Source organism: Ostrinia furnacalis, unplaced genomic scaffold, assembly GCF_004193835.3.
Source record: "Ostrinia furnacalis isolate ACB-3 unplaced genomic scaffold, ASM419383v2 OfSCF1198, whole genome shotgun sequence".
Lineage (NCBI taxonomy): Eukaryota > Metazoa > Arthropoda > Insecta > Lepidoptera > Crambidae > Ostrinia > Ostrinia furnacalis.
The window spans coordinates 23,977-48,602 of NW_021131437.1; the positions used below are offsets into that span (position 1 = coordinate 23,977).

At 39.8% G+C, this 24,626-nt stretch overlaps 1 protein-coding gene across 1 annotated transcript in view; it reads right to left on the reverse strand.

Annotated features, from left to right (window-relative positions):
• Positions 1-4,059: 4,059 nt before the first annotated feature.
• LOC114351799 (wiskott-Aldrich syndrome protein) overlaps positions 4,060-24,626 on the reverse strand; it is a 64,994-nt gene continuing 44,427 nt past the window's right edge. Inside the window, exons 11-15 of the mRNA XM_028303125.1 lie at positions 12,411-12,500; positions 11,231-11,335; positions 7,424-7,539; positions 6,465-6,554; positions 4,060-5,612 (exon numbers count right to left, since the gene is read on the reverse strand). Coding sequence (XP_028158926.1) covers positions 5,451-5,612; positions 6,465-6,554; positions 7,424-7,539; positions 11,231-11,335; positions 12,411-12,500 — 563 coding nt within the window. The 3' untranslated portion in view covers positions 4,060-5,450. The remainder of the gene's footprint in view (positions 5,613-6,464; positions 6,555-7,423; positions 7,540-11,230; positions 11,336-12,410; positions 12,501-24,626) is intronic.

A 24,626-nucleotide genomic window follows, 5' to 3' on the forward strand; every position in this document is an offset into this window, starting at 1 on the left:
CAACATGAGTTTCCGAAAACATTTACCTACATAATGGGATATTGCGAAACGATAAATGCGTAAATAGGACAGTCTTAAGTGTAATGATGAAAACGCCTAAGCAGAAGTTAGTGTAGTCCAATCGCATGATTAAAAAGCAGGCTCCCTCAGCACTACAGAAGTTACGAGCAAAATAATAAAATAGACAACTCAACATCATCAGCATCACTTAGTTATTTATTGCCACGTTAAGTCTATCGCAAAAAAATTGCGCTGACGAGTGAAGAAGCTAAAGCTGTATATCCACTAGGGGACAAGTCCCAGACACGTGGCTTATTCCACTATTCCCCGTTGACAAAATCCGTTTATTAGGATTTTATTTTTAACGTAACGTAACGAACAAAAAGTTCACTAATTCCCGTTGACGGGGATTGTCAACGGGAATAATGGAATAAGCCAGACACATGACGTTTCTCTTGGCCCGAGTTCACTTGAACGTGTCAACAATACTTTTTCCACAGTGAATACAAGGCCTAATGCTATGTAGAAATCACAATCGTAAACCTTACATGGATCTATATGAAACCTAACTAAATATGATTAAATTTAAACGCTTTAGAATCACCATGGGTTCTTCTCAGTCATTTTACCTAATTTATATTATATACACATATACAGAAAAATATTAAGATATACACGTCATACCATATAGCTTAACGAATGTCCCATTAACATTGTCACATAAAATATAAATAATAATATTTGTTATTTTAATAATTATTGTTAAAATAATTTTCGTGGTTACATTATGCACAAAACCTAAACGTAAAACATTTTTTTTTGCTTAGAAGCATATAAAGTACCTAAGAATTAAAAGGAAATTATTATGCGTTGTAAATTACACTTTCTCTCAAAAAATACTCATCGACTCCGTACCTACTATAAAATTTGACCAACATAGTGAAATATAATGTTCTAAGGGGAAATACTAATTTGGTCAGATTCCATTTGGAGTGTACGGTAAACTAACCAAAAATACTATAAACCAAAATACTGAATTGTAACGAAATAATACCAAGTAGATTCACTATGTGCGGCTCATCACACACACACAAAAAATCGTACCTTTTAAAAAGTGAAACAACAGTCTTTTATTAGTTTCACTGCGTACGAAAATAAGACACCGACGTCGAAAATAGTACCCTACTCTTCTGATGTGAACACTGAAGGCTCGATATTAATTAAAATGTCCCGATCTTACAATATAGACTAAGCAAAGATACTGTTGAAATGATTTTCTGTACTATCGCCTGATTTATATCCGATGTAGACACCTCTCGCTCCCACAAAATACCGAGTGAACGAGCGGCAGCTATTACTATAGATTACTCTTAAATTCGAATCGCGATTCGATGAGTGCTAAGCCTTCACTTGGTTTATTCATCTGATATGGTTCTTTAGTGCTGTAACTGCGACACAGCACCTTGACTAGTACATCCCTACACATTTTACACGAGGCACTGAACACTAGTACTAACACATTGGCACACCAATCACTCATTTTTACACACTATTCGTAGTACAAATGACAGCGTGGACAGTTAAAAATAATAGAAATTGTATGCAATATACATAACTGGCCAGACAGAAATTATTAGGCCTTAAAAAGATGCGTTGTCATTTGTAATATCAGAAACACTCCGCTGTAAACTGGGGGACTATTCCGCAAACGGACTTTAATAATTTGCCCTAAACGACTCTCACTCATGCCACCTTTAAAAGGTGAGCGAACGGGTATAATCTAATACATATAGCGAAATGTTTTTGCGGAATAGAGCCCCAGTTTCTATTTACATTTTAAACTCTTGTATGACACTTTTGGTACGTTCACGTTTTTATTAAAAAAAAACATTGGTGTGCGTTCATGACATGAACAACTGTATCAAACAGTTACTATTTTAAATAAAAAAAACGTAAGTCTTTGCCACAGGGTAGAAACGCGTGGCGTGACCATAGTCCATAAAACTATCTGTTATTTCAACTAATTAAATGTTACATAACTTATTCATAATTCACATATCAATCCTGTGTAATTTGATCACGTGTTAAAATATAATCAACTTAAATATACACATACTTAAATAAGTTAAGCTATAATTAAAAAGATAAAAACTATACATCTTTTCACTTTAGCGAAATCATAAATCATCAACTTATTTATCGGTCACAAAAATATTGTGACAGTTATTTGAAGACCAATGATATTTTATTGGAGTTGTAAATTGCTATAAATGAGTTATACGCCCGTATTCACAAACAATGCTTGCATAAGTGAAGCAGCCGTCGCAATCGAACGCACAGCGTTGAATAGAGCTCTATAATTGGTTTGTCACCTGTGCGTCCACGCGCACAGTGAGACCTCATAGTAATGTTTGTGAATACGGGCGATAAACCCGATTACTGGCGCATGTATTAAGTAGTTAACTAGGTGTAAGTTTTCTATAGTCTCTCTTTTAACTGTGCACTAAAGTAACTGGCACTATAAAATAGTTATCAATTATTGAGCAGCTGTGGAAAAACTGCCTTGAATAACTGATCTGTGGTACGTTTGTTTATTGAGGACTTTCATATTTAAGGCGAGTAAGGTCCTGTCACTTGCTAATATCTATGACAGTGGCGCCCCGTGGTGAGCGCTTATCCACATCATATATGAGAACTGTCGTATTTGCACTCACAACGTTGGCGACGCTGCTAAGGTGCCACCTGGTGAGCGCAAATATGAAGGCCCTTCATTACTCTCGATGGAAACTTGTGCTAAGTAACAAACTAGTGTTTTGATCACATCAAAACTTTAGTATTCTAACGGCCGAATACTGAAACGCCATTTAAATATTTGACGGCTTCTCAAATAGTTAAGCAGCTCCTAAACTTACATTTCGCATACTCAAAACAATATCTGAGCAGTTCTCAATTTTTAAGCACCTCTCAAATTAAGTTGCACTCAAACGCCACTTAAATGAATTTTCGCATACTGAAACGCCATTCAACGCTAAGCATTACTCAAACAACTGTCAAATCGTCTTAAGCAGCTGTTAAATTTGAGAGTGCTTGCGCGGTATCTTAAATCCTATTGTTATACCTAAAACGACCTAAATAGTGGTAAATAATGTGTGTCATCGTTATCATTTCTTTCGAGCCTCGAGGAAATACCTAGATCTAATCGCAGGAACGCAATAAGGCTGAACGCTATTGAAAAATATTATTATAATGACATGCAATTCCGAGCGAGGTTCCGCGTCTCTAAAGAAACGGTGTTGTTTCTGGATTCATAATTTGGAAGCTCTTTGAAACCCCTCACCAAATGCCATACAACCAGTGGACCAAATACTTATTATAACCCTACTGTTCTACGCAACGGGAAGTTATGAACGTGTACTAGGTGATATCTTCCACATCTAACAGCCAACTGTGCATCGTATAGTGCACGAAGTAACAACCAAAATAGCTGCTATGAAATCGCTTTACATAAACATGCCTATTTCTGAGGATTAAGGGGACATCGCATAGCAGCATTTCCAAGAGTTGTTGATTTGTCAATTTGATGCTCTGTCAGTCAACAATGATAAATGTCAATTGTGGTTACGTTTCGGTCCACGATCGCCACTTAATAGATTTCAACAATAAAAAGTATCATATTTAAAATTATTTTTTTAATTAAATAAAAATGCAAGCATTATTATTTTTATATGATAAAACGAGATTTATATATATAGAAACTAAAAATTAACTGTTCTATGTTAAGTTGATTGAGTATATTATTTCCATAAAAGACAATACATAACCAAACGATGCTGCGTGTAATGGATAAAAGACGTAAAGTTATCATTTGTGTAAATGAAAACATACTTTTTTTGGTAAATGTTGCCATTATGTAAACATTTGAGAGCTGCTTAGCTGATCACGGCTTCAAATCCGTTGAGTAGCGTTTGAGAATACCATTTAAAATTGAAGGATACTTAAATTTAGGAGCCCGTCAGCTGAGTGACAGATTTGAGTAGTGTTTCAGTATTCGGCCGTAATTATCTTGGGTGCAGTGGGACTACTGACGTTCATTTATATTTATGAGCTTGTGTTGAGCAATGTTAACTTTTCAGAATTTGAGCTATTTATATTTTAGTATGCAATTTTTTTTGCAAAAAAAAATCTAGAATATTTTTTACGCAACATTAGGCTCATTGTAAACAAAATATGTCCAGCATTTTAAAACCATCGTAAGTAGGTCAATATTATGGCCATAGACTAATTGCTTAAGTGTAAAATGGAAGACAATGACAAGATAACATACTTTCTAGAATAACATAACAAGCTTAATAAAATATCAGAAATAATAAAATAATTAATTACTTCACGTCTATGACCATAATATCACTTTTCATAAAGATAATAACAAAAATAAGTAGTTCGTCGTAAATATTGGGAGCATTTTGCACAGTTATAATTTGTGGCGTTGCATAATTAATATTTTGATTTTGCTTTCTTTTAAATACACGAATAAATAATAGTACATCCCAAACACTGAAATACAGCAGAACTGTATTGCCTTCTAGTTTAAACAAGTTGTGACTGTGGTCATAGTAGAACAGTAGATACCTTGACTTTTTTCACATCTTGAGTAGCGGGTTGTGTAGATACCTTGAACGTGACAACCATTTACGGTGTCCATAAACCTCATTTTCAGCAGAACCAGCTTCTATTGCTCATCTGCTGTCCACAAATCTTTACATACAATTGCAACGGGATTGTGAAAGATGTATGGAAACTAGCGCCACCTGTAACTGAACGTGGCGCTGTCATTGGTGGGTGTAGCAGTCGCCCTAGCAACTTGTTGCTAATATCTGTAATACTCATGTGGGTTCACTATTAATTTATGGTGTGTTTAATAAATCCTATTCTCAGCAGAACACTAGTGATCGCCTGCTGTCCCCGTAGGTAGCAACTGTTTACAAAGATCTTGCGGGTTCACTATTTATGTTATTCAGACATCTGATTCTCAGCAGAACGCTAGTGGTCGCCTGCTGTCCCCGTAGGCAGCAACTGTTTACAAAGAGCTTGCGGGTTAATTTACGTTATTCAGACATCTGATTCTCAGCAGAACGCTAGAGCTCGCCTGCTGTCCCCGTAGGTAGCTGTAACTGTTTACAAAGATCTTGCGGGTTCACTATTTACGATATTAAAACATCATTCTCAGCAGAACACTAGTGATCGCCTGCTGTCCCCTTAGGTAGTAACTGTTTACAAAAATTGCGGGTTCACTATTTACGTTATTCAGACATCTGATTCTCAGCAGAACGCTAGAGCTCGCCTGCTGTCCCCGTAGGCAGCAACTGTTTACAAAGAGCTTGCGGGTTAATTTACGATATTAAAACATCATTCTCAGCAGTTTGCTAGTGCTCGCCTGCCTTGTGTCCCGGTCAGTCGTCCCACTCGCCGTCGCTGGTCTCGTCGCTGTCGGAGTCGGAGTCGGAATGGATGGCGCGGTTGCGCTCCTGCAGAGCGCGGGCCAGCGCGCCCGCCAGCCCGTCGCCGCACGCGCGCGAGCTGTCGCTGGCCGTGTTGCTGGTGGAGCGGGACACCTACGCAGACAAAAGTATAGTTAGCTTATGCCTCGTCTGTAGGGTAGGCCTTATACAGAAGCTCTAAGTTGCAAATGGAAAGGCTATCTATGTTCGGTGTTTCTTTACGAGATCGAATCAGAAATGACGAGATCCGTAAACGAACTAAAGTCGCTGACATTGCCCGACGGATTAGCAAGCTCAAGTGGCAATGGGCAGGGCACAAAGTACGCAGAACTGACGGCCGATGGAGCAGCAAGGTTCTAGAGTGGAGACCGCGTAACGGAAAATCCACCCACAAGGTGGACCAACGACATTGTAAAAGTAGCAGGAAGGCGCTGGACGCAGGCCGCTACCAACCGGGCAACATGGAAAACATTAGAGGGAGGCCCATGTTCAGCAGTGGACGTCCTATGACTAAAATGATGATGCTGATGATGGGTAGAGCCATATGAATCCAGGACGAATTGTTAGAGGGGTGGTTATGAGACAAGTGGCCAACTTTAACCATACAGAAGAAGAGTGTCTACATCCCACTGAAAAGCAAAGAAGTTGTCGTCATTTGTGGTAAATTACATCAAATATGGTGGGATAGTCACCCACCTATCATCGAGCGCGGTATAGAGTACTTTTTTTTAGTGTTCGCGATTCACGCACAGACTCCACCGAGTTTTGCGTGCGTATCTGTTCAATGTGTAACAACAAGCCAATAGCTGTCCACAGCTAACGATTGCTCTAAGGAGTAGAATTTCCTGCTTTTTTCACCCAATCACTAATAACTTGAAACAGTCCACAGAAGTCACTGAGTGAGAGAGCTATAAATGTGCTAAGAAGAAGAAATAATATAAAGAACAATATAAACACTGCACTTACGGCGCGCAACTCGACGCCCTGCCGGATCTCGCTGAGTAGATTGCTCCTGCTGTCTTCCACCACCGGCGGCTTCGCGCTCACCTCCACCGGCTGCAACAAACACACATTGTGCATTAGAGCAGTAATAGTAAGAGCTCAAGATTATAATTTACTTTGATTGAAAATAATCTTGTACGGACAGCTTATGCTTAACAATGGAGTCGGCATAGACCTACCAAATGACAACAAGAAAGGCACCATCAACCTTCAAGCTCTTGTTTTCACTGCGTATACTCTCCACGAGCGCCGCTCTCGGATCCATAGCCGCGGGAGCGGGCGGGGGCGGCGGGGCCCCGGGCGGCATGGCAGGGGGCGGCGTATGCTACAGAATGACAACAAGAAGTCTCCACTCACCTTCAAACTCTTGTTCCTATTGGGTATACTCTCCATGAGGGCAGCCCTTGGATCCATAGCCGCGGGCGGGGGCGGGGGCGGCATGGTCTATAGGATATCAACAAGAAGGCGTCACTCACCTTTAAGCTCTTGTTTCCACTGCGTATACTCCATAAGTGCCGTCTATAGTAGGCGCGGTAGGAGAGAGCCCCGCCTCCAGGCATTGTGGGAGGGGCGAGCGACGGCATAGACCTACAATATGACAATAAAAAGACCATCCACCTTCAAACTCTTATTCCCACTACGTATGCTCTCCATGAGCGCAGCCCTTGGATCCATTGCCGCGGGCGCAGGCGGGGGCGGCGGGGCCCCGCCCCCAGGCATGGCAGGGGCGGCGTAGGCTAAAGAACGACAACAAAAAGACATCACTAACCTTCAAGCTCTTGTTCCCACTGCGTATGCTCTCCATAAGTGCCGCTTGGGGGTTTATAGTAGGCGCGGTAGGAGAGAGCCCCGCCTCCAGGCATTGTGGGAGGAGCGAGCAACGGCATAGACCTACAAAATGACACCAAAAAGATTCTGCTCACCTTCAAGCTCTTGTTTCCACTGCGTATGCTCTCCATAAGCGCCGCCCTTGGATCCAAGGCCCCGGGTGCAGGAGGAGGCGGCGGCGGGGCCCCGGCCGGCATGGCGGGCGGCGGCGGGGCCCCGGGCGGCGCGGGCGGTGGCGGACCGCGACCGGCGACCGCGACCCACTGCTTTATATGAATTAATAGGAAGTGCTGACGGATGCAAGCGACCGAGTCGCGCGACGTGTGGGCGTGGCCTGCCGGCTACTTGCGTCGCGCGACTCGGTCGCTCACAAGGCAGTGCCGCGGCGCGACAGATGCAAAATGGCCGTGTTTTCTTCGCACGAAGACGAAATTTTAATAGAATTAGTAAGTAAAAACGCACCTGTATTCGATACGAGACTTCAAGCTTATAAAGATAATACTGTGAGAGACAATATTTGGGAAAAAATTGGAAAAGCATTAAATAAAACAAGTAAGTTCAAATGATACATATTTTTTATTAGAAAAGGTACTTATTTTTATTGTTTACAGATAGGTACTATTTTACTTTAACTGCAAACATACTGAGTTTCGTATGGGTCGCACGACTCGTGTCGCGAAGATTCGTAAGTAGCTGTCGCCCTGCGACCTGCGACCGGTCGCCGCTTACTAATTCTATTAAAATTTCGTCTTCGTGCGAAGAAAACACGGCCATTTTGCATCTGTCGCGCCACGGCACTGCCTTGTGAGCGACCGAGTCGCGCGACGCAAGTAGCCGGCAGGCCACGCCCACACGTCACGCGACTCGGTCGCTTGCATCCGTCAGCACTTCCTATTAATTCATATAAAGCAGTGGGTCGCGGTCGCCGGTCGCGGTCTCGAGTCGCGGTCTCGCGTCGCGGTCGTCTTGATCCGAATGCTACCTTTAGATTACATGTATGTGTTTGACAAGTGGGAGCTCTAGGTCCACACCAACGCGTGGCCAATGACAGGTCGCGCGATCTGTCATTAGTGCCGGTGGTGTGGAAGCTTAAAAGTGATCTAAATAAAAAACATAAGTAATAGCATTTTTGTGAGTTATAAGGAGTAACACATTAATAGCTTCTAAAAACTTTGTGGCTACTTAACGGGTAATATTTTTATGCGATATATTATGTGGTTACAACACAATGGCAACATGAGAAATGTTAAATATGTAAAATACACAGCAACAAGCTGCAACAAAAAGTGTTTTTGTTGGCTGGGCATTGTTATCAAAATGTGTGAGATGTCCAAGGATGAGTTTTATGTGCAAAATACGTAATTATACACCCATGTGCCATGGTGGGGGAGCGTATGAATGATACACGGGTTGTAGTTAGTCTCTGATATTAATCTCTTTATTAACACGAACTGCGTGACTATTTATACGATATAGATTAAAGGTAAATGACGTCACAGCATCAGCACTATACGTGATAAATGTGCTGACACTGTGAACGTGATCAAGATAAGATATGAAGAGATTTAGTATTGTGCATACCGGCACAGTACTCCCCCCCTTTAAATAAGAAAAAATAAAATAATGCGCTAATTACAATAACATACATAAATTATCTACGTTAATACAGGTTCAATGTTCAATCACTACATACTTACATACAAGAAATAAAAATAATGTGCTAATTACATAATACAAATTACAATAACTATCTACGTTATGTAAATGTTTATAAAGATGAGAATATAACAAAATATAACCACTGGCTTCTTCCTTATCTGGCGTTTTCACAGTCGTGGGTTGCCCTCGCGCAAGCTCGGCTTTACGCGATGGGTGCGCTGTAGTCACAGCGTTCATGCCTTGTGTCCTTGCACATTTCATAAGCGTTATCGGCTTCTGAAGACCAAAGGATAGGCGAATTATCATTCTTGAAATATTCAAAGTATTCAACTTCGATACGCGGCTGCGTAATTTTCTTAATTCCTTAACTGTGTTTCACTTCATCGATTGCTTTGATTTCTGCTCTGTTGGGCGATTCCTTGGCTCGTTATCGGATAACCTAAGAAATATTCGCTCTGGAGGGACTCACATTTTTCTAAATGATTGAATTCCCAAGTTAAGAGTCAGCTTTTTCTCATCGTAAGTGTTTATCTTTGAACCATTCGTGGCATATAACATATTGCTCATTTAGCATTGTTGCTTATCACTTTTACATTGCTCCTGTAACGATTAAAAAACCTCATACCACTTTTTCAGTCGGTAAAAATAAGGCGGTTAGACGGGTAGATAGCACAGAAGCCGTGCTGGCTGTGCGATTTTTAGTTTCCTTGTTTCGTTTGTTTCCAATCACATGGTTTTTCACATTTTTCTGCATACGTTGATACATATCATAATAACAAAATCTTCTTACTTGACTAAGGCGACCTTGGCCTGTAACTGCTGCGTCGCAAATTTTCACGGTCATGGCACAATTATTATTTCAATTGCACATGCTTTAGTTGAGTTAGCACATTTTCTATTGTTTGGTCTTGAATTTTGCTGATGTTGTAGTTGACTGTTGAACTGCTGAGACTTCATTATTTTGCATTCTCTAATTTTTATTAGCGATTTGATTCTTTTGAAGTTCCAAGACTGATTCCAGCTGCACAGACGAGGTTGGTCCTTTCAGAAATCGGGAATACGGACGTGACAGGGGTCTGGCAGCGACTTCTTGTGGTGTTGTGTTGCACGGAGTTGACATATGTTGACTATGATTAATGTTGATGATGTCACGGATTTGCTCTGCTCAATCGGGGTAGCCAATTTGATGTCATGGCAGAGATAGTGAGGATGGCGGAGGCTGATGCCGAAGATGGTGGTGATGGAGGTTACTTCTCGTGTTTATCTTCGTCGTCGTTCGTCGGCTAATTTGTGTCATCTTCGTCGGGTTCGTCGTCGGGGTCACCAATTTGTGGCAACTTCGTCGGGATCATCTTCTTCGTCGGGGTCACCAATTTGTGCCATGGTGGGGGAGCGTATGAATGATACACGGGTTGTAGTTAGTCTCTGATATTAATCTCTTTATTAACACGAACTGCGTGACTATTTATACGATATAGATTAAAGGTAAATGACGTCACAGCATCAGCACTATACGTGATAAATGTGCTGACACTGTGAACGTGATCAAGATAAGATATGAAGAGATTTAGTATTGTGCATACCGGCACAACCCACAAAGACAGACGACCTCATAAAGGTAGACGCGGGTTGAAGACCGCTATCATCTGGCCAATCTGGTAATCATTAGAATAGTAGCCTCATTCACGTAACAAAACTTCAACGACAACAAATCGCTGAATGCGATCCTATCGAGTAATCGTTCTATCGAAATGACTCTTATGAAAACGGATTAAAAATGTTTTTCAATGAGATGACGTAACAAAACGTCAATGACAACAAATCGCTGAGTTGCGATCCTATCGAGTAATGTATACTATCTATACTAATATTATAAATGCGAAAGTAACTCTGTCGGTTTGTCTTGCTTTCACGCCTAAACCACTGAACCAATTTTGATGAAATTTGGCATAGAGATAGTTTGAGTCCCAGGAAAGGACATAGGATAGTTTTTATCCCGGTTTTTGAACAACACGCGATAAAGTTTTTCTGTGACAGATAAAATTCCACGCGGGCGAAGCCGCGGGCGGAAAGCTAATCGTTCTATAAAAATTGCCCTTGTGAATACAGATTTACAACTGTTTTTTAATGGGGACGACTTCTGAACGTCAGCGAGATCTTGACTGTCAAAAAACGTGAATTAGGCCACAGGTCTGTTCAGTAGTGGACGTCTGCTGAAATGTTGCATAAGTAAATAGACTCACGTTGCAGCGGGCGCGGCGGCGGCGCGGTCCGCGGCGGAGGCGGCGCGCTGGTAGGCGGTGGCGGCGGCACGCCTCGCGCCGGCGGCGGCGGCGGCGCGCGGGACGCTGGCGAAAGAACAACATAAGTTGCAAATACAACAGACGTGTTCAGTACAATTGCAGAAATATTTTCATGAAGCAAATATTATATTGCAGAATTATTTATTTATTTCATCCACGAAGACACGCTCCACCACTTTTTGGTTTAGAGAAGCGCGGAGTGCGAGGACTTTCGTATAAGTAATCTCTTCGTCAGTGACTGACACTGAACGAACTTACAATATTCTGTGTTCGTGTAATCGTGTAAGGCTGCCCTTCAGGGCTGCATAGTTCGTTTTAATTTATTTATTTCCATGTCCAACGTCGCCAATTATTAAATAATATAGCATTCCACTAATCCATCATTTTTTATAATTAAATAATGTGTTTCTATGGAGACTTCTTCCATAGACATGACAGCATCCATAAATGCACACGCACAGTACAATAATGACGCTCGGATCAAACTCCCCGCAATCCGCGCTTCCCTCAACCAAAAAGTGGTGGGGCGCGTCTTTATAGATGAAACGATCTATAATTGGGTCTGGGAAAAAACAAGTTTGCAAAAAGACCTGTTAATCTAATAGGAAATATTGGAAAAGGACAGTGCCAGGGTCTGGACCAAGTGTTGCCCGGAATCAACCCATAGTGCATTTTGTTCCTCAGGCCTATACTAATGTGCAAACCGAAGCGCACTGAAATCTATCCCTGGAGTTAAGAGAAAAAAAGAGTTTTGTTTTGAATTATTTACATACAAAATATCATCGATGTATACGTACTACGCATAAGATTTCACGATTGTGGCATTAAATAACACTCGCTATGTTGAACTTAACCATACTGCATCCGTACACGTTACTTTAGTGCGATTTAGACATTCTTTATAAACGATCTAGCGCTGTTTTAATTGTTTGGTAAGTTGACAGAAATTCATTATTTCCAAAATGAAGCAAGAAGTTTTAGGTCTCTATCCCTGCATAAAATCAATTTATTGGTGTATTACAACTGATTATTGAAGTTATTGCAGGGATAGATTGGCACTGTCCTTTGCTGGGATGTTCCCTACAAAGCAATATGACGTAGTGGGTAAGGATATACTTACGGGGTGCGGGCGGGTGCGGCGCGGGCGAGCGGGAAGGCACAGGCGGCGCGGGCGGCGCCGGCGTCGGCGGCGGCGGCGGCATCGGCGTCGCTGCACAGAACGATATTCAACCTTATTACCACACGCAAAGACTTCAAAGTAAATAGCAGATCAACATAAGTAACTGGAGTTCCCTTCAGTGTTTCCATGCGTGATTGTATCTTCTTCTGATTCAAGAATGAGGAGATCCGCAGAAGAACCACAGTAACTGATATAGCCCACCGAATTGCGAAACTAAAGTGGGATATAGCACGTAGAATTGAGTGCCATTGGGGCGGAAGTTTTCGAATGGCGACCACAATCGCAATATGAGCAAGCCGTGACTTTTACAGAATGCATCTGGATTGGCGCAACATAGGACCGGTGGCTGTAAAAAACCTTGAGGGTTTTTGTCCACTTGTGAAGGACGAGGGAAGTATCTAGAAGCGGTCAGCGCAGGACTGGTAACTAGAAATTCTTGGGACAAGCTTTTGTCCAGCAGTAAAGCCTGGTCCGTGAGCACGTAGAATTTTGTCCAATGACCCCAAGCTGCCCATCCTTGTCGCTCGCGCGTAATTATATTGCTGTCGCGACTGTGCGACGCGCGCCTGCAGTGAGTATGGGTAGCTTGGGGTCATTGGACGGGATTCTACGTGCTCACGGACCAGGCTTTAGAAGCGGACAGCGCAGAACCGGTAGCTAAGGAAATCTTTGGGACAAGCTTTTGTCCAGCAGTAGACGTTCTCATGCCGCTCCTCCTTCACGCGTGTGCGTGTTGGCGAAGTCGTAGATGAACTGACCCGTGCCTTCTCAGACGATAGACTTTTAGAGGTTCAGTTCTAGAATGTTCCGTAGCCTGTGGCTGATGGTACTTTCTTACATATTCACCTGATTAGCTCATTGATACTTCTCTATATTCACCTTTGCTGGGCTTGTGGTTCTCATGTAGCTCCTCCTTGACGGCGTCAAGCCCGCCGTGCACGTTGATAAAGTTGTAGATGAACTGGCGCGTGGCGTGGTCCTGTAGCTGAGTCTCGGAAACACCCGGTTTGGAGAAGAACGAGCGCGTCTACTGCTCAGCTGGGAGTTACTTAGCTCTTGCAATTCGTGTGCGAGTCTGACTAGTTCTTGACCGGTTAGTTATATTCAATTTTACTTAAGTTCTTCTCGGACTTTCCCCACGTGATCGAATCAGAAAAGAGAAGCGGCACATGGTTGAAATGACGATTGCCACTTACCTCCCTCCCATGTTTTAGATAGGAATGGCGGAGTATGCGCAACACCATCGTGTTACAGTAGAACATTGTTAAAGTCCGGTCGCCGAGTACTGTCGCGACTGGGCGACGGGCGGCCGCAGTGAGTGTGCGAGCGCGACAGCAATATAATTACGCGCGAGCGATAAGGATGGGTAGATTGGGGTCATTGGACGAAATTCTACGTGCTCGGCGACCGGACTATACAGGGTGTTACTTTGCATTCTTGCCATATTTACAGAGGTAACTATATTACTGATACTGAACANTTGATATTTCCACCATCGATATTTTTAGAGTGGATTGGTAGTAATAAAAAATGTAAGGAGTGATAAAACTTAAAAAAAAAAACTGTCGTGACTACGGACGGACAAACACAAAAACAAATTTGGTAAATTAAATTAAGATGTCTTCTTTCCTGTAGTCGGGTTACCTATATTTAGTTAAAAAAGTGTATTTACCTATTATTATAAGCAAAAAACATGTGTCCTTTGTTAGGGTATATCGTTATTTAAGTGTAATAATATCCATTTCATTTACATTATAATATTACTTAGGCATGTGCTGACTATTAATGAAATATATTAATTCATTACATTTCACATTATAATATCATAACATTAATTAATTGAAATGCCAGTGAGATTAACATGCACAAAGCAAAGCTTTGTACCTACTTAGTTTGTAACACATCAAAGGGTATTTTGTGTGAAATACTGACACCTCCCACGGGATCTGAGATTTGTGTGATCCTGGATAATTTTATTTTGAATCTGACCCAAATAGAAGCCAAATAACAGTTATTTTATATTAAACTAACTTTCCGCCCGCGGCTTCGCCCACGTGGAATTTTCTCTGTCACAGAAAAACTTTATCGCGCGCGTCCCTGTTTCAAAAACCGGGATAAAAACTATCCTATGTCCTTTCCCGGGACTCAAGCTATCTCTATGCCAAATTTCAATTCCATCAAAATCGGTTCAGTGGTTTAGGCGTGAAAGAGAGACAGACAGACAGACAGAGTTACTTTCGCATTTATAATATTAGTATAGATTTTTATTTATGCCACATACGACTGTTGTGGACACCCTCTGCCCCATCTAGGGGACATTATAGGACCTTAAGTCAAGTAAGTTATTTATTTATGCCAGCAATTAATTTTAATATTCAGTAACATTAATTAGCTTTATGTTTTTCTAACTGCCTTTTATTTATTCAGAAATATAATACGAGTAGGCATTTAAATCTATAATAATTAGCTGCGATTATTAAATTGCATACTAAGTAGGATCTAATAATTGGCTGTGATTGTTTAGTTAATTTAATTTTTTTGTTATTTGAAACCTAGATATTTTAGTGGTTGTTGTACCTAAGTAGCAGGTTTCGTGTTATTTTTTAGCTTGTATACTTGTAATATAACGATTTGTATTTGTTTTCAAACTCTACGATAACCACTGAACAAGAAGACGCAAAAGATTATTGTTTTGGTGAAACTAATGGTTCCAATGAGCCGCTAAGACATGAAAGACAACTCAATTGGGCTAGCACGGCTTAACGTGCCTTTGAAAGTTATTCAGGTCTGTTAAGAGCAAAATGACGATTTGTAAGAACTATATTTATTAGTCCAAACAAATAAAGAAATTTTGACTTTGACTTTGACTTTGACTTTGACTTTGACTTTGACTTTGACTTTGACTTTATCTAATATCCCAGCCTTTTGTTATTAAAACTCATAGCAGACTTATCAACTTGGAAAGGGATCAACACAGTATCGCCTTTCGCGCGCTGTCAATTGCGAGGCGAGGCGTTAACGTTACGGTCTCGATACGTCACGGTGCGGATAAGTGTGCGTTGCAGTATGGAATGTCATACAAAGAAAACTTTAGGGCATTTCCTTAGTCCAATCAACGTTTGGACCTAACATAACTTATTATATGGTTTTTACTGGGTCAAAAATAAACTAGTTTTATCGGAAACATTTTCGAAAGTTATTTTATGTTTATGTTTATTTAACACTCCTGGGAATAAGACCTCATATGTATAAGGATAAGGAGAGTTAAGTAAGTAAATATTTGGACTGAAATATATAAAAAGCTGATTTTCAAATCCGGAGAGTTAACTACAAACACTAATAGAAACTAGGTGGACCGACGATCTGGTGAGGGTCGCGGGAGGTGCCTGGCTGCGGACAGCGTAGGACCGGTCGCGTGGTAGTCCTTAGGGGAGGCCTTTGTCCAGCAGTGGACGTCATTTAGCTCATCATCATCATTTCAGCCATAGGACGTCCACTGCTGAATATAGGCCTCCCCCAATGATTTCCACGCCAATTGGTGGCGGCCTGCATCCAGCGCGAAGGCGACCTCATAAAGGTAGCGGGAAGCCGCTATCTTTATGAGGTCGTCATTTGGCTGAAACGAACTAATTGAAAGATTCAAGCTTACCTCTTGAGCCTTCTTCGCCAGCCGCGTGATCAGGTTCTCCGGGTACACCTGGTGTACCGAGAAGGATGGTTGTTCAACCCCTGCCTGCCGTCGGATGTCCTCCCAACGTTCCTCCCCGTATGTCTGGCGGATGTACTCCGCCATGTTTTCGAGGAGAAGGCCGTACATGGCGAGGCCTGGAAGAAAAGGGGAGGTTAGTCTGTAGAATTGTTTTTTTGAATTTTGGGTTTCATTTAGGCTTCAACCACACCAACGCGTGCAGATCGCCATCGCCGGCGTGATCATAGGCTAATGGTCGCGCGACCTATGACAGTTCACGCGACCTGTCATTGGCCTTGAACTCGCCGACGATGGCGAATCTGTAGGCCTAAGATGCGCGCCGTGATAGGCGGCCATCACGCCATTTTATCGATTTTGCCCATACAAATTGACGTCGATAAAAATTATCACGGTGCGCATCTTAGGCCTACTGCACGCGTTGGTGTGGTTGAAGCATTAAATATAAAATGTTGTCAATGGTCAATTAGAATTCTTCAATTGAAATGAAATTTGAGATTCCTGAGAGTGGATTCTGTGGACTTTCAAAATTTTTTCCATGTTCTCGATGAGAAACCCGTACATGGCGACGTCTGGAAGAAAAGGGGCTGCTAGTCTGTGAATTCTGATGGTTTAAATTTCAATTTGAGGTTACATTTATTATGAAAAAAAAAGAGAGTTGTGTGGAGGTGGTCCACCTAGAACACCCGTTTTAATAGCACCTACACGAAAAGATTCTTGCAGGTGCTATTCGGACGGGTGCTACCTCGTACTACGTCGTGTGAATGTCTTATTTAAAGTGTTTTTGTTTCATCTGCGCCAGAAAGAAGGATATGTTTTTGTTAACAATGCACGACAAACAAAACACTGATCTTTTGTATGTAGCTAGTTGTAATAGGTGTGCAACATTGCTGCTGATTTCTTGTAGGTACGTTCAAATAATTAGACGTCTTTACTTAGCTAGTATATTTTCAAATACAGCGTTGATCGATTTATTTGTTTTATAATTCTACCTAAGTATGAAATGTTTTAAATTAATAAAGTTATTAAGTTAAGTTGGGCTTATCCTATTAGTTTACGGGTCGCCTGAAAACCACACGGCGGCCTTCGCTGGAGTATGGTGTGAACTACGGGAGGTAATTTGTGGCCAAACTTAATTTCATTAACTTAACTTCGAAATTAACTATTAAATTAGACCATGGTGGTGTAGATATTAAACTTGTTAGTTAATCGCAACTACAACTTGTATAGCTAAACTTGATAAAATTAGTTATCGTTTTGATTCTTTAAAAAAGTAATTAGTAGTGAGATGAGGGGCTACCATAATACATTGTCTAGACACGAATACAGATAGACTTAAGTCTAGGTACAAATGCGATACAGTCTGTAAGTAAGTAATTAACTACGAGTGGGTATTTGGTAGAATCGTTTCGAATAATTGACATTAATCTGACAACATAAGCCGAACGATTATAGACCATTGTGAATCTTTTATTTTCCTTTACCATTCGTGCTTTTTTCCTGTGATGCGGATTTCCTTTATTTTTTAAAAGATATAGAACTGCATTCAGATTTCCAGAAAGCTTACCACAAACGGGAATCGAACCAACTAGAAACTTAATAATAAACCCTGTATTTTTATTTGATCGTTAGGGTTATGTATAAGGATGAAATCTCTCTAACAAACTTGATGAATCAAATGAAAGAAAACCATGAAACTGTATGGTATGGTGGTGAATTTTCAGAAAATTTAGTTTTCGTTATTTAAAAAAATAAAGGAATGTTTTCTTTGAGTAAAATTATCTATCTACAGTATTATAAGTACTTTCCCTCTAGGTGGCATTACACCATTCCATCCAGTTTAAGAGAAACCAGATCCGCAGGCGTGACGAAGTCTACATCACAGGAAAAAGACTGTATAAAAATAAAAACTGATTAAAAAACGTCTATAAAACTAAATTTTCGTACAAAAGCGCTTAGTTTCGTTTTTGCACACAAAAGGCTGAAAATACAAGAACTCAATAGAATTTTATATCTCGATATAAAGTCAGGAGAGCTCTCGAATGTCCGCAACCGTATTGAATCTTCGACAAAGAGGCAGTAGTAGGTATTGTATAAATAACTTATAGTCGCTTATACAGTATGGGAATGGGAGGGACGGAGGGTTTAAATAGGTGAGTTGAAACTACTAGTCAATTATTCTTGATTTATGTGCATGTATGATAGTAAAACGGGACGATTCCCACATATCATCCCAGCGCTACAACTCCTGTGTAGCCAGGATCTACAACTTGACCGCCAATAAAAACCTAACCAGTGAAGGGACGTAGCTGTTTAAACCTGACTGTTAAATGAATTTTAGATGGCAAAGGGTACTATGACTAATTTGTGATTAGTAGTCCTGTAAACCCCTTGTGGTAAGCTAAATAAGATAAATGCTTTTTAATATCTTAGGATTATCAATCAATTGGATAGAAGTCACAAACTTGTGTCAGAGTTTACGAACCGTCATATGACATGGTCTCACATCACACTCCAAAGCAAAGCCGATTTTTGCTTCAAGCAAGATCCAAGCATCCCTTACTTTTCACCCTTTTTACCCTTCCTGACTTCCTGAAGGAAGTATTTTTTTTCTCCTGTTCGTTTTCAAACAGAAATTCGGGTGGTTCCAAGAATGGAAATTATGACTCATTAAGGAAGTCGAATGTAAGAAAGATCTCCGAAGATCGGATGGCACGTGTAAACTCGGCCCAAAGTCGTCCGAACAATATTACGACGTAGTAATTGGTTCTCCTTTGAATTTAAGGGGAGGACGTAAAGTTTTCTACAATACATATATTGAATGCCAAACATTCCTGAATGAATGGAAAAGAAATGTAAGAAAGAAAGAAAGTATGAAAGAAAAAACAAACATTTGTTTGATTCGTACTTACATAAAATTAAAATTATAAAGTTTGTAGTTAAATTAAAATTATAAGTATGGTTTGAACCAAAAATGGCAAAAATGACTAGAAAAAATCCATGGTTTGACCACAAGTTTGACTTCTACATAAATTATAAAGGTCTTATTAGTATAAATATTAGGCTTATTATTATAAAGGTCGGTGTATTTACTTAACTATATTTTGGGTCCGGCACAGCAGATATTCTTAGAACTATCGCCTAATTCCTTAGAACTATTTTGATTAGACTCTATATTTCTTGTCTAGTTCTATTTACCTATTATAGAAAATAAGCAAACCTTCCTTTTCTTCGTGTTATTTATTCTACTGTGGCAATATTTTTTTAATTTTCAATAGATATATCTCAAGGATATTGAGAAAACTAATACTATACCGTCTCTCCTGTGGATTCCTTGAAATCCCTTCTTCCCTTGCCTCGTGTACAATAAACTGTGTTCAATCTATCTATTGAATATATCAAGGCTGACGTCACTATCACTACAGGCTATATTTATTTACCCACATTTTATACGCGTGTCAACATCAAGACGCGTCAGGGTGCGGCTAATCAACACGGAGGTGGTTCCGATATATGACATTGCAGGTTGATAAGAAAGATGGAGGGTAAATCAAGGTCAAAGCCCATCGAAGCATGAACAAACATTTTCCTGGCATTCAGGAATGTCGAGGAAATTCAACAACGTGTGTAGCTAACAGAATTCTTGAGAATATTAATATAATGCTTCAGGTGTTCTGCCATCTAAAATTGAAATCATACAGGAAATTATGTGATTTGGAAATAAATGATACTGGAGTGTTTGTTTGTAATGTCATTTACGCATATGAAAGTAATGAGGTATTTTATCATAAGAAACAATATTAAAAATGCCTGTCTGTTGATTTCGGCCACTGTATTTGTACACAGAATTATGTAGCTAAATGTTCTAGAATGTTCGACGGAGTATCATTATCATAATTTCAGCCATAGGACGTCCACTGCTGAGCATAGGCCTCCCACAAACATTTGCATATTGACCGGTTGGGAGCGGACTGGATCCAGCGCCTTCCTGCTACCTTTACGAGGTCGTTTGGTCCACTTTGTAGGTTTAAGAAGTAAGTTAAGACCACTTTTACAGGAACAGCTTTAAAATTGCTTTGTAAAGCCATTTCACTTTGTCTAGCCTCAGGTTTTGGCACTTGAAACTGACTAAGCTTATTCAGCTTTCTCAGTTATAAATAGCAGCTATTATTATGGCTAATGCTTTGTTGGCTCATTATAATTCAACGTGATGCCTTCAAATAAGGCACTCGTGATATTATCGTGCTTAAGCCTAAAGTCCTCATAAATTTTGATGCCCTCTCTAAATCGGCTTTAAGATAGGTACCTCCTCTAACTCACCCGGTAGAGGCTATCCTCTAGACCAGTGGTTCCCAAAGTTGTCTGGGCTACGACTCATCTAATACATGTTCCCAAACTCGGGACCCACCTATAGGAAATTTAACCGTTACCAATATGCCTAAATAAAGGACTCGGATTTGTAGGGTGGTGTGTCGTTCTACAGGCAGGGCCCACTTAATGTTCGCTCGCGACGCACCACTGGGTCGCGACCCATAGTTTGGGAAACCCTGCTCTAGAGTGACTCTCTATTCCGGGGTCATAGGTTCTATTAATATTCGCTGAGCACCCATAGGACAAGTTTTGCTTAGTTTGGGACCAGGTACTAACTACGTACTTGTTTAGACGGCGTAGAATGTCGAAGTTAATTTATTTACTACCTATTTATTTTTATGAGGGACATGAAATTTATCAAGAAAATTAGTTATAAGACATTGACAGTGAGAAATAAAAATAAAGATGTGATGTGTGTGATGGATTATTCCACTTTTTTCACCTGGGTGAATAAAATGAAACTTTTAGTGTCCTCATATCACCTCAGAACCATTTCACCCAGCTTCATCTTCCAGGTGAATTGGTTCGACTAAAGCGTTTTTTTATTAATCTTGTAGACTTTTATCACCCACATAAAGCATGTTACAAAACGAGGCTTGTAAGTACATCAACTAAAAAGTTGTTTGTGGGAAGCAAGATAAGACTTTAGTGACAGACTGAGAAGCAGTGAAACGGGACTATTCCCACTTCGTTCCCACCGCTGCAACTCCTGTGTAGCCAGGATCTATAGCTTGACCGCCAATAAAAACCCAACCAGTGAAGGTCAAGTTTGTCCCGGGGGAAAGTTAAACTGTCATTGGACCCGCAATGAAATTAATCAGAAGAACATAGGAGGAGTTCGAAGTTAAGGTTAAACTTCCGTCCGTTGCAAAGCGGATGACAGGTGACAAACAAAGGTCAAGGTGAGAAGCAGTGAAAGTCGCGTTAAAAAGCTACTATTCAAGGTTATTAAAATTGAAACGCCTTTTAATACCTACTCAGAGGTATAACTAGAGCGCGTTAATCCAAACGGTGTGTCGGCTTTCCGTAGATCTCTCAACAAAGGCCTGCCATTTTGCGTCTAATTAAACCACAGGCGACCTCTGGTAGGGCTGTCACTCACACCACAGATGGCTATATTAACCTTTTCAGCGCTATGGTCTTTTTTAGAGAAACGCACATACTTTGTCATATTACCAACTTTGTACCATTTATGATGCCTTTCCAGCGCCTCGGTCTTCTTTAGACGAACGTACATACTTTTGTCATATTACCTACTTTGTACCACTTATACGAATAAAAAAGTTTCTGTGCTCTCCATGCCACGACTCTCTATAGAAGTCAATATAATCAAGTCACAACATTTATTTATAAAAATACATAATCAACCGCTTTGTTTTGTGTGTATTTTTATGATTGCCTAAAACCCTTAACATACATTTATATTTTATAGGGAACTTTGTTTATTTTCAAAATAGCAAAACTACAATAATCTTACTGTCCCGGCGCCAAAGCAGCATAGCTTGGCGTAGAAGACACTGCTTATGATATGGGTTGGCGTTTAATAGGTTAATCTCAGCCACAGATTAAATGGAGAGATATGTCACACAGATTAGGTAGAGATTACGCGGGAAACTTTTTTGTTTAGTTTTTTTGAGTTTTGTGCTTAAGTCTAAGCCTCGCTTTACGTAAAAAAATACAAATCAAATCAAAACGAAAATCCAATTATTTGCTTGATAAGTGGTAGAGAAGATGACATATTCCAGATAAATGACTTAAAAAGTGGGTTTGGTAATTCAAATCGAAATATTAAAGCTACATTCAGTACGTTGAGAAAAAATATAATAAATATTTACCGTTTTTATATGCCATCGGAATCTGATATCGTAAATCCTTTTCTCGTTCTTTATTCTAGCTATTGCTTCTGTGATAGACATAAAACTGTACCTATATTCTCATTTTATTATCCCAAAGATGTGGCAGGGTTTGTATTTAAAATCTTATGTTGGAACTGGTAAAGGTGATTTTAAAAGTAGCAAAAAGGAAAGATTTTTATTTTTAAGGATAATTTGTGCCATCTTTGTATTTGTCATAATAAGCTTGTATAAAAGATGATGATTACCTACTTAGATAAAGTGAAATACACCTCTCTTTATTTGTAGTTCAAACACGCAAAGCTTTTCCATGAAAAATGTACCTGCATTTTCAATCACACTTAAAAACCTTTATTAGCATTAAATCCATCAGAAATATCGACAGCCCTGAGTTATCTCTCCCGAAGGTCAGCTCATCCTTGATTCGAATTAGCCGGCGTGTGACGAGCGTAAGTTAACTAGAAAGTTACCATTGATACGGATAAACGCTTAATCTAATTTAAACTTTGCTGTCACCATGTTAAGGGCCATTTTTACCTAATGCTGGATATATTTTAGGCACAGAATACAATATTGTACAGTGGGTATGATTCAATAAATCTTATTGTTGCTAAATAGAGAGTATTTCTGTTTGACAACATAATTATTATTATGTATTTAAGTATGCCACTTGAAGAATTTTCAGTCTGTATTTATACAGTTTTTAACCATTTTAATACAGTAGGTTGGTAGAGCATAGTACCTAATTGTAGGGGCGCTGTTTTATACAAAATCAACAATCGAACGATATTTTGCTCGTGCTCAGGGCACAGTATTGTAGATTCAAGTCATGCTATGTATAGTAAAAGGTCAGGAAAATTAACCAAATGAAAATTTCACCATAAATCTCCGATCTACATTTAAAGCTCGTCCACTGGTTATCGTCAAATAATAGTAGCCGTAAACAGAGCTATTGTGTCAAAAGGCAGCTTTTCTTCTACATAATCCTGAGATCCAGGGCAGATATTATGTATGTGTAACGGCTTATGTGGCAATTAATAGCGGAGTATTTAATGAATCCAGTCATGTCTAGGTATCTATATGGATGATATACTTATACAATATTTTATCCAGTGAATACGCGTGATCAATGTTACTTCTTTTATTGTTATTGTGAGGACTGAGGTCACTACACCCCGGTGGTTAATTTTATGAGTCGTTTTAGGCGAATATGGCAATAAGCTGGCTGATGGGTTAAAGTGGCGTCAGAATCGAAGACTAATTTATTTTGTAGATTATTTGGTTAAACTAAAATCAAATCGCCAATATTTTTTACTTAATACTCAGAGATTCAGAATCCGAATTCAAGAAAATAAATATCTGTTATCTTATCAGTCGAATAAAAGGCTTTAATCGATGTAGTAAGTAATGTTATGCTAATTCAATTCAAAATATAGTACCTATCTATTCTTCAGAGAAGCCTAGCTAGACAAACATTTTCGCAAAAAATAAATGTCCCTGGTTACAATGAGTAGATAGGTACTAATATTTTACCGAACATAATAGGAATGTATTCTTTGGTATTACAACTTACAAAACGGTAGAACGTAGGTTATAAAATCCTAAACACAAACATTTTGTCCTGAAATTCCTAAAACGTGCAATATCGACGAGTGTAACTTAATACAATGCTTTGTTTAACGAAGCGTACGTCCGATCTTTACGATCCGTATTTATGGCGTTATTTACGAAATCTATAAACCCAACACCCTTCTATCGCGAGGGTGTGGATACAGCCTTTGGTACAGTAAGTGCAGTAAAATCATCATAACTTACTATGACGTAGACGAATATTTGTGTCAACTCGAAAATTAAGTCAAGTGATTTGTTTAGGTGTATTAACTCGATTGATTTTAGCATAGATATAGTCTGGTCCGTGAAAATTCTACGTGCTCACGGACCGGGCTTTAGCTGTAATGTTAGGCATCGAGAGACTGATTTTTAAACACTATTACAAAATAACGCTTAAAACTCAATTCAATCTCAAGTAAAGATTATGTCCTATATCTATCAAATCATCATCATCTAGTAGTTATCCTACTGATAGTTGGCCACCCAGTCAAAAACCTCAATGTATGTAAGTACCTAACGCAAAAGTTTCATGTCCTACTTACTGATTGAACAATAAAACACAGAATTGTTTAATTCCGTATCGGTAAAAACGCGAACATCTCTATAATTTCACTG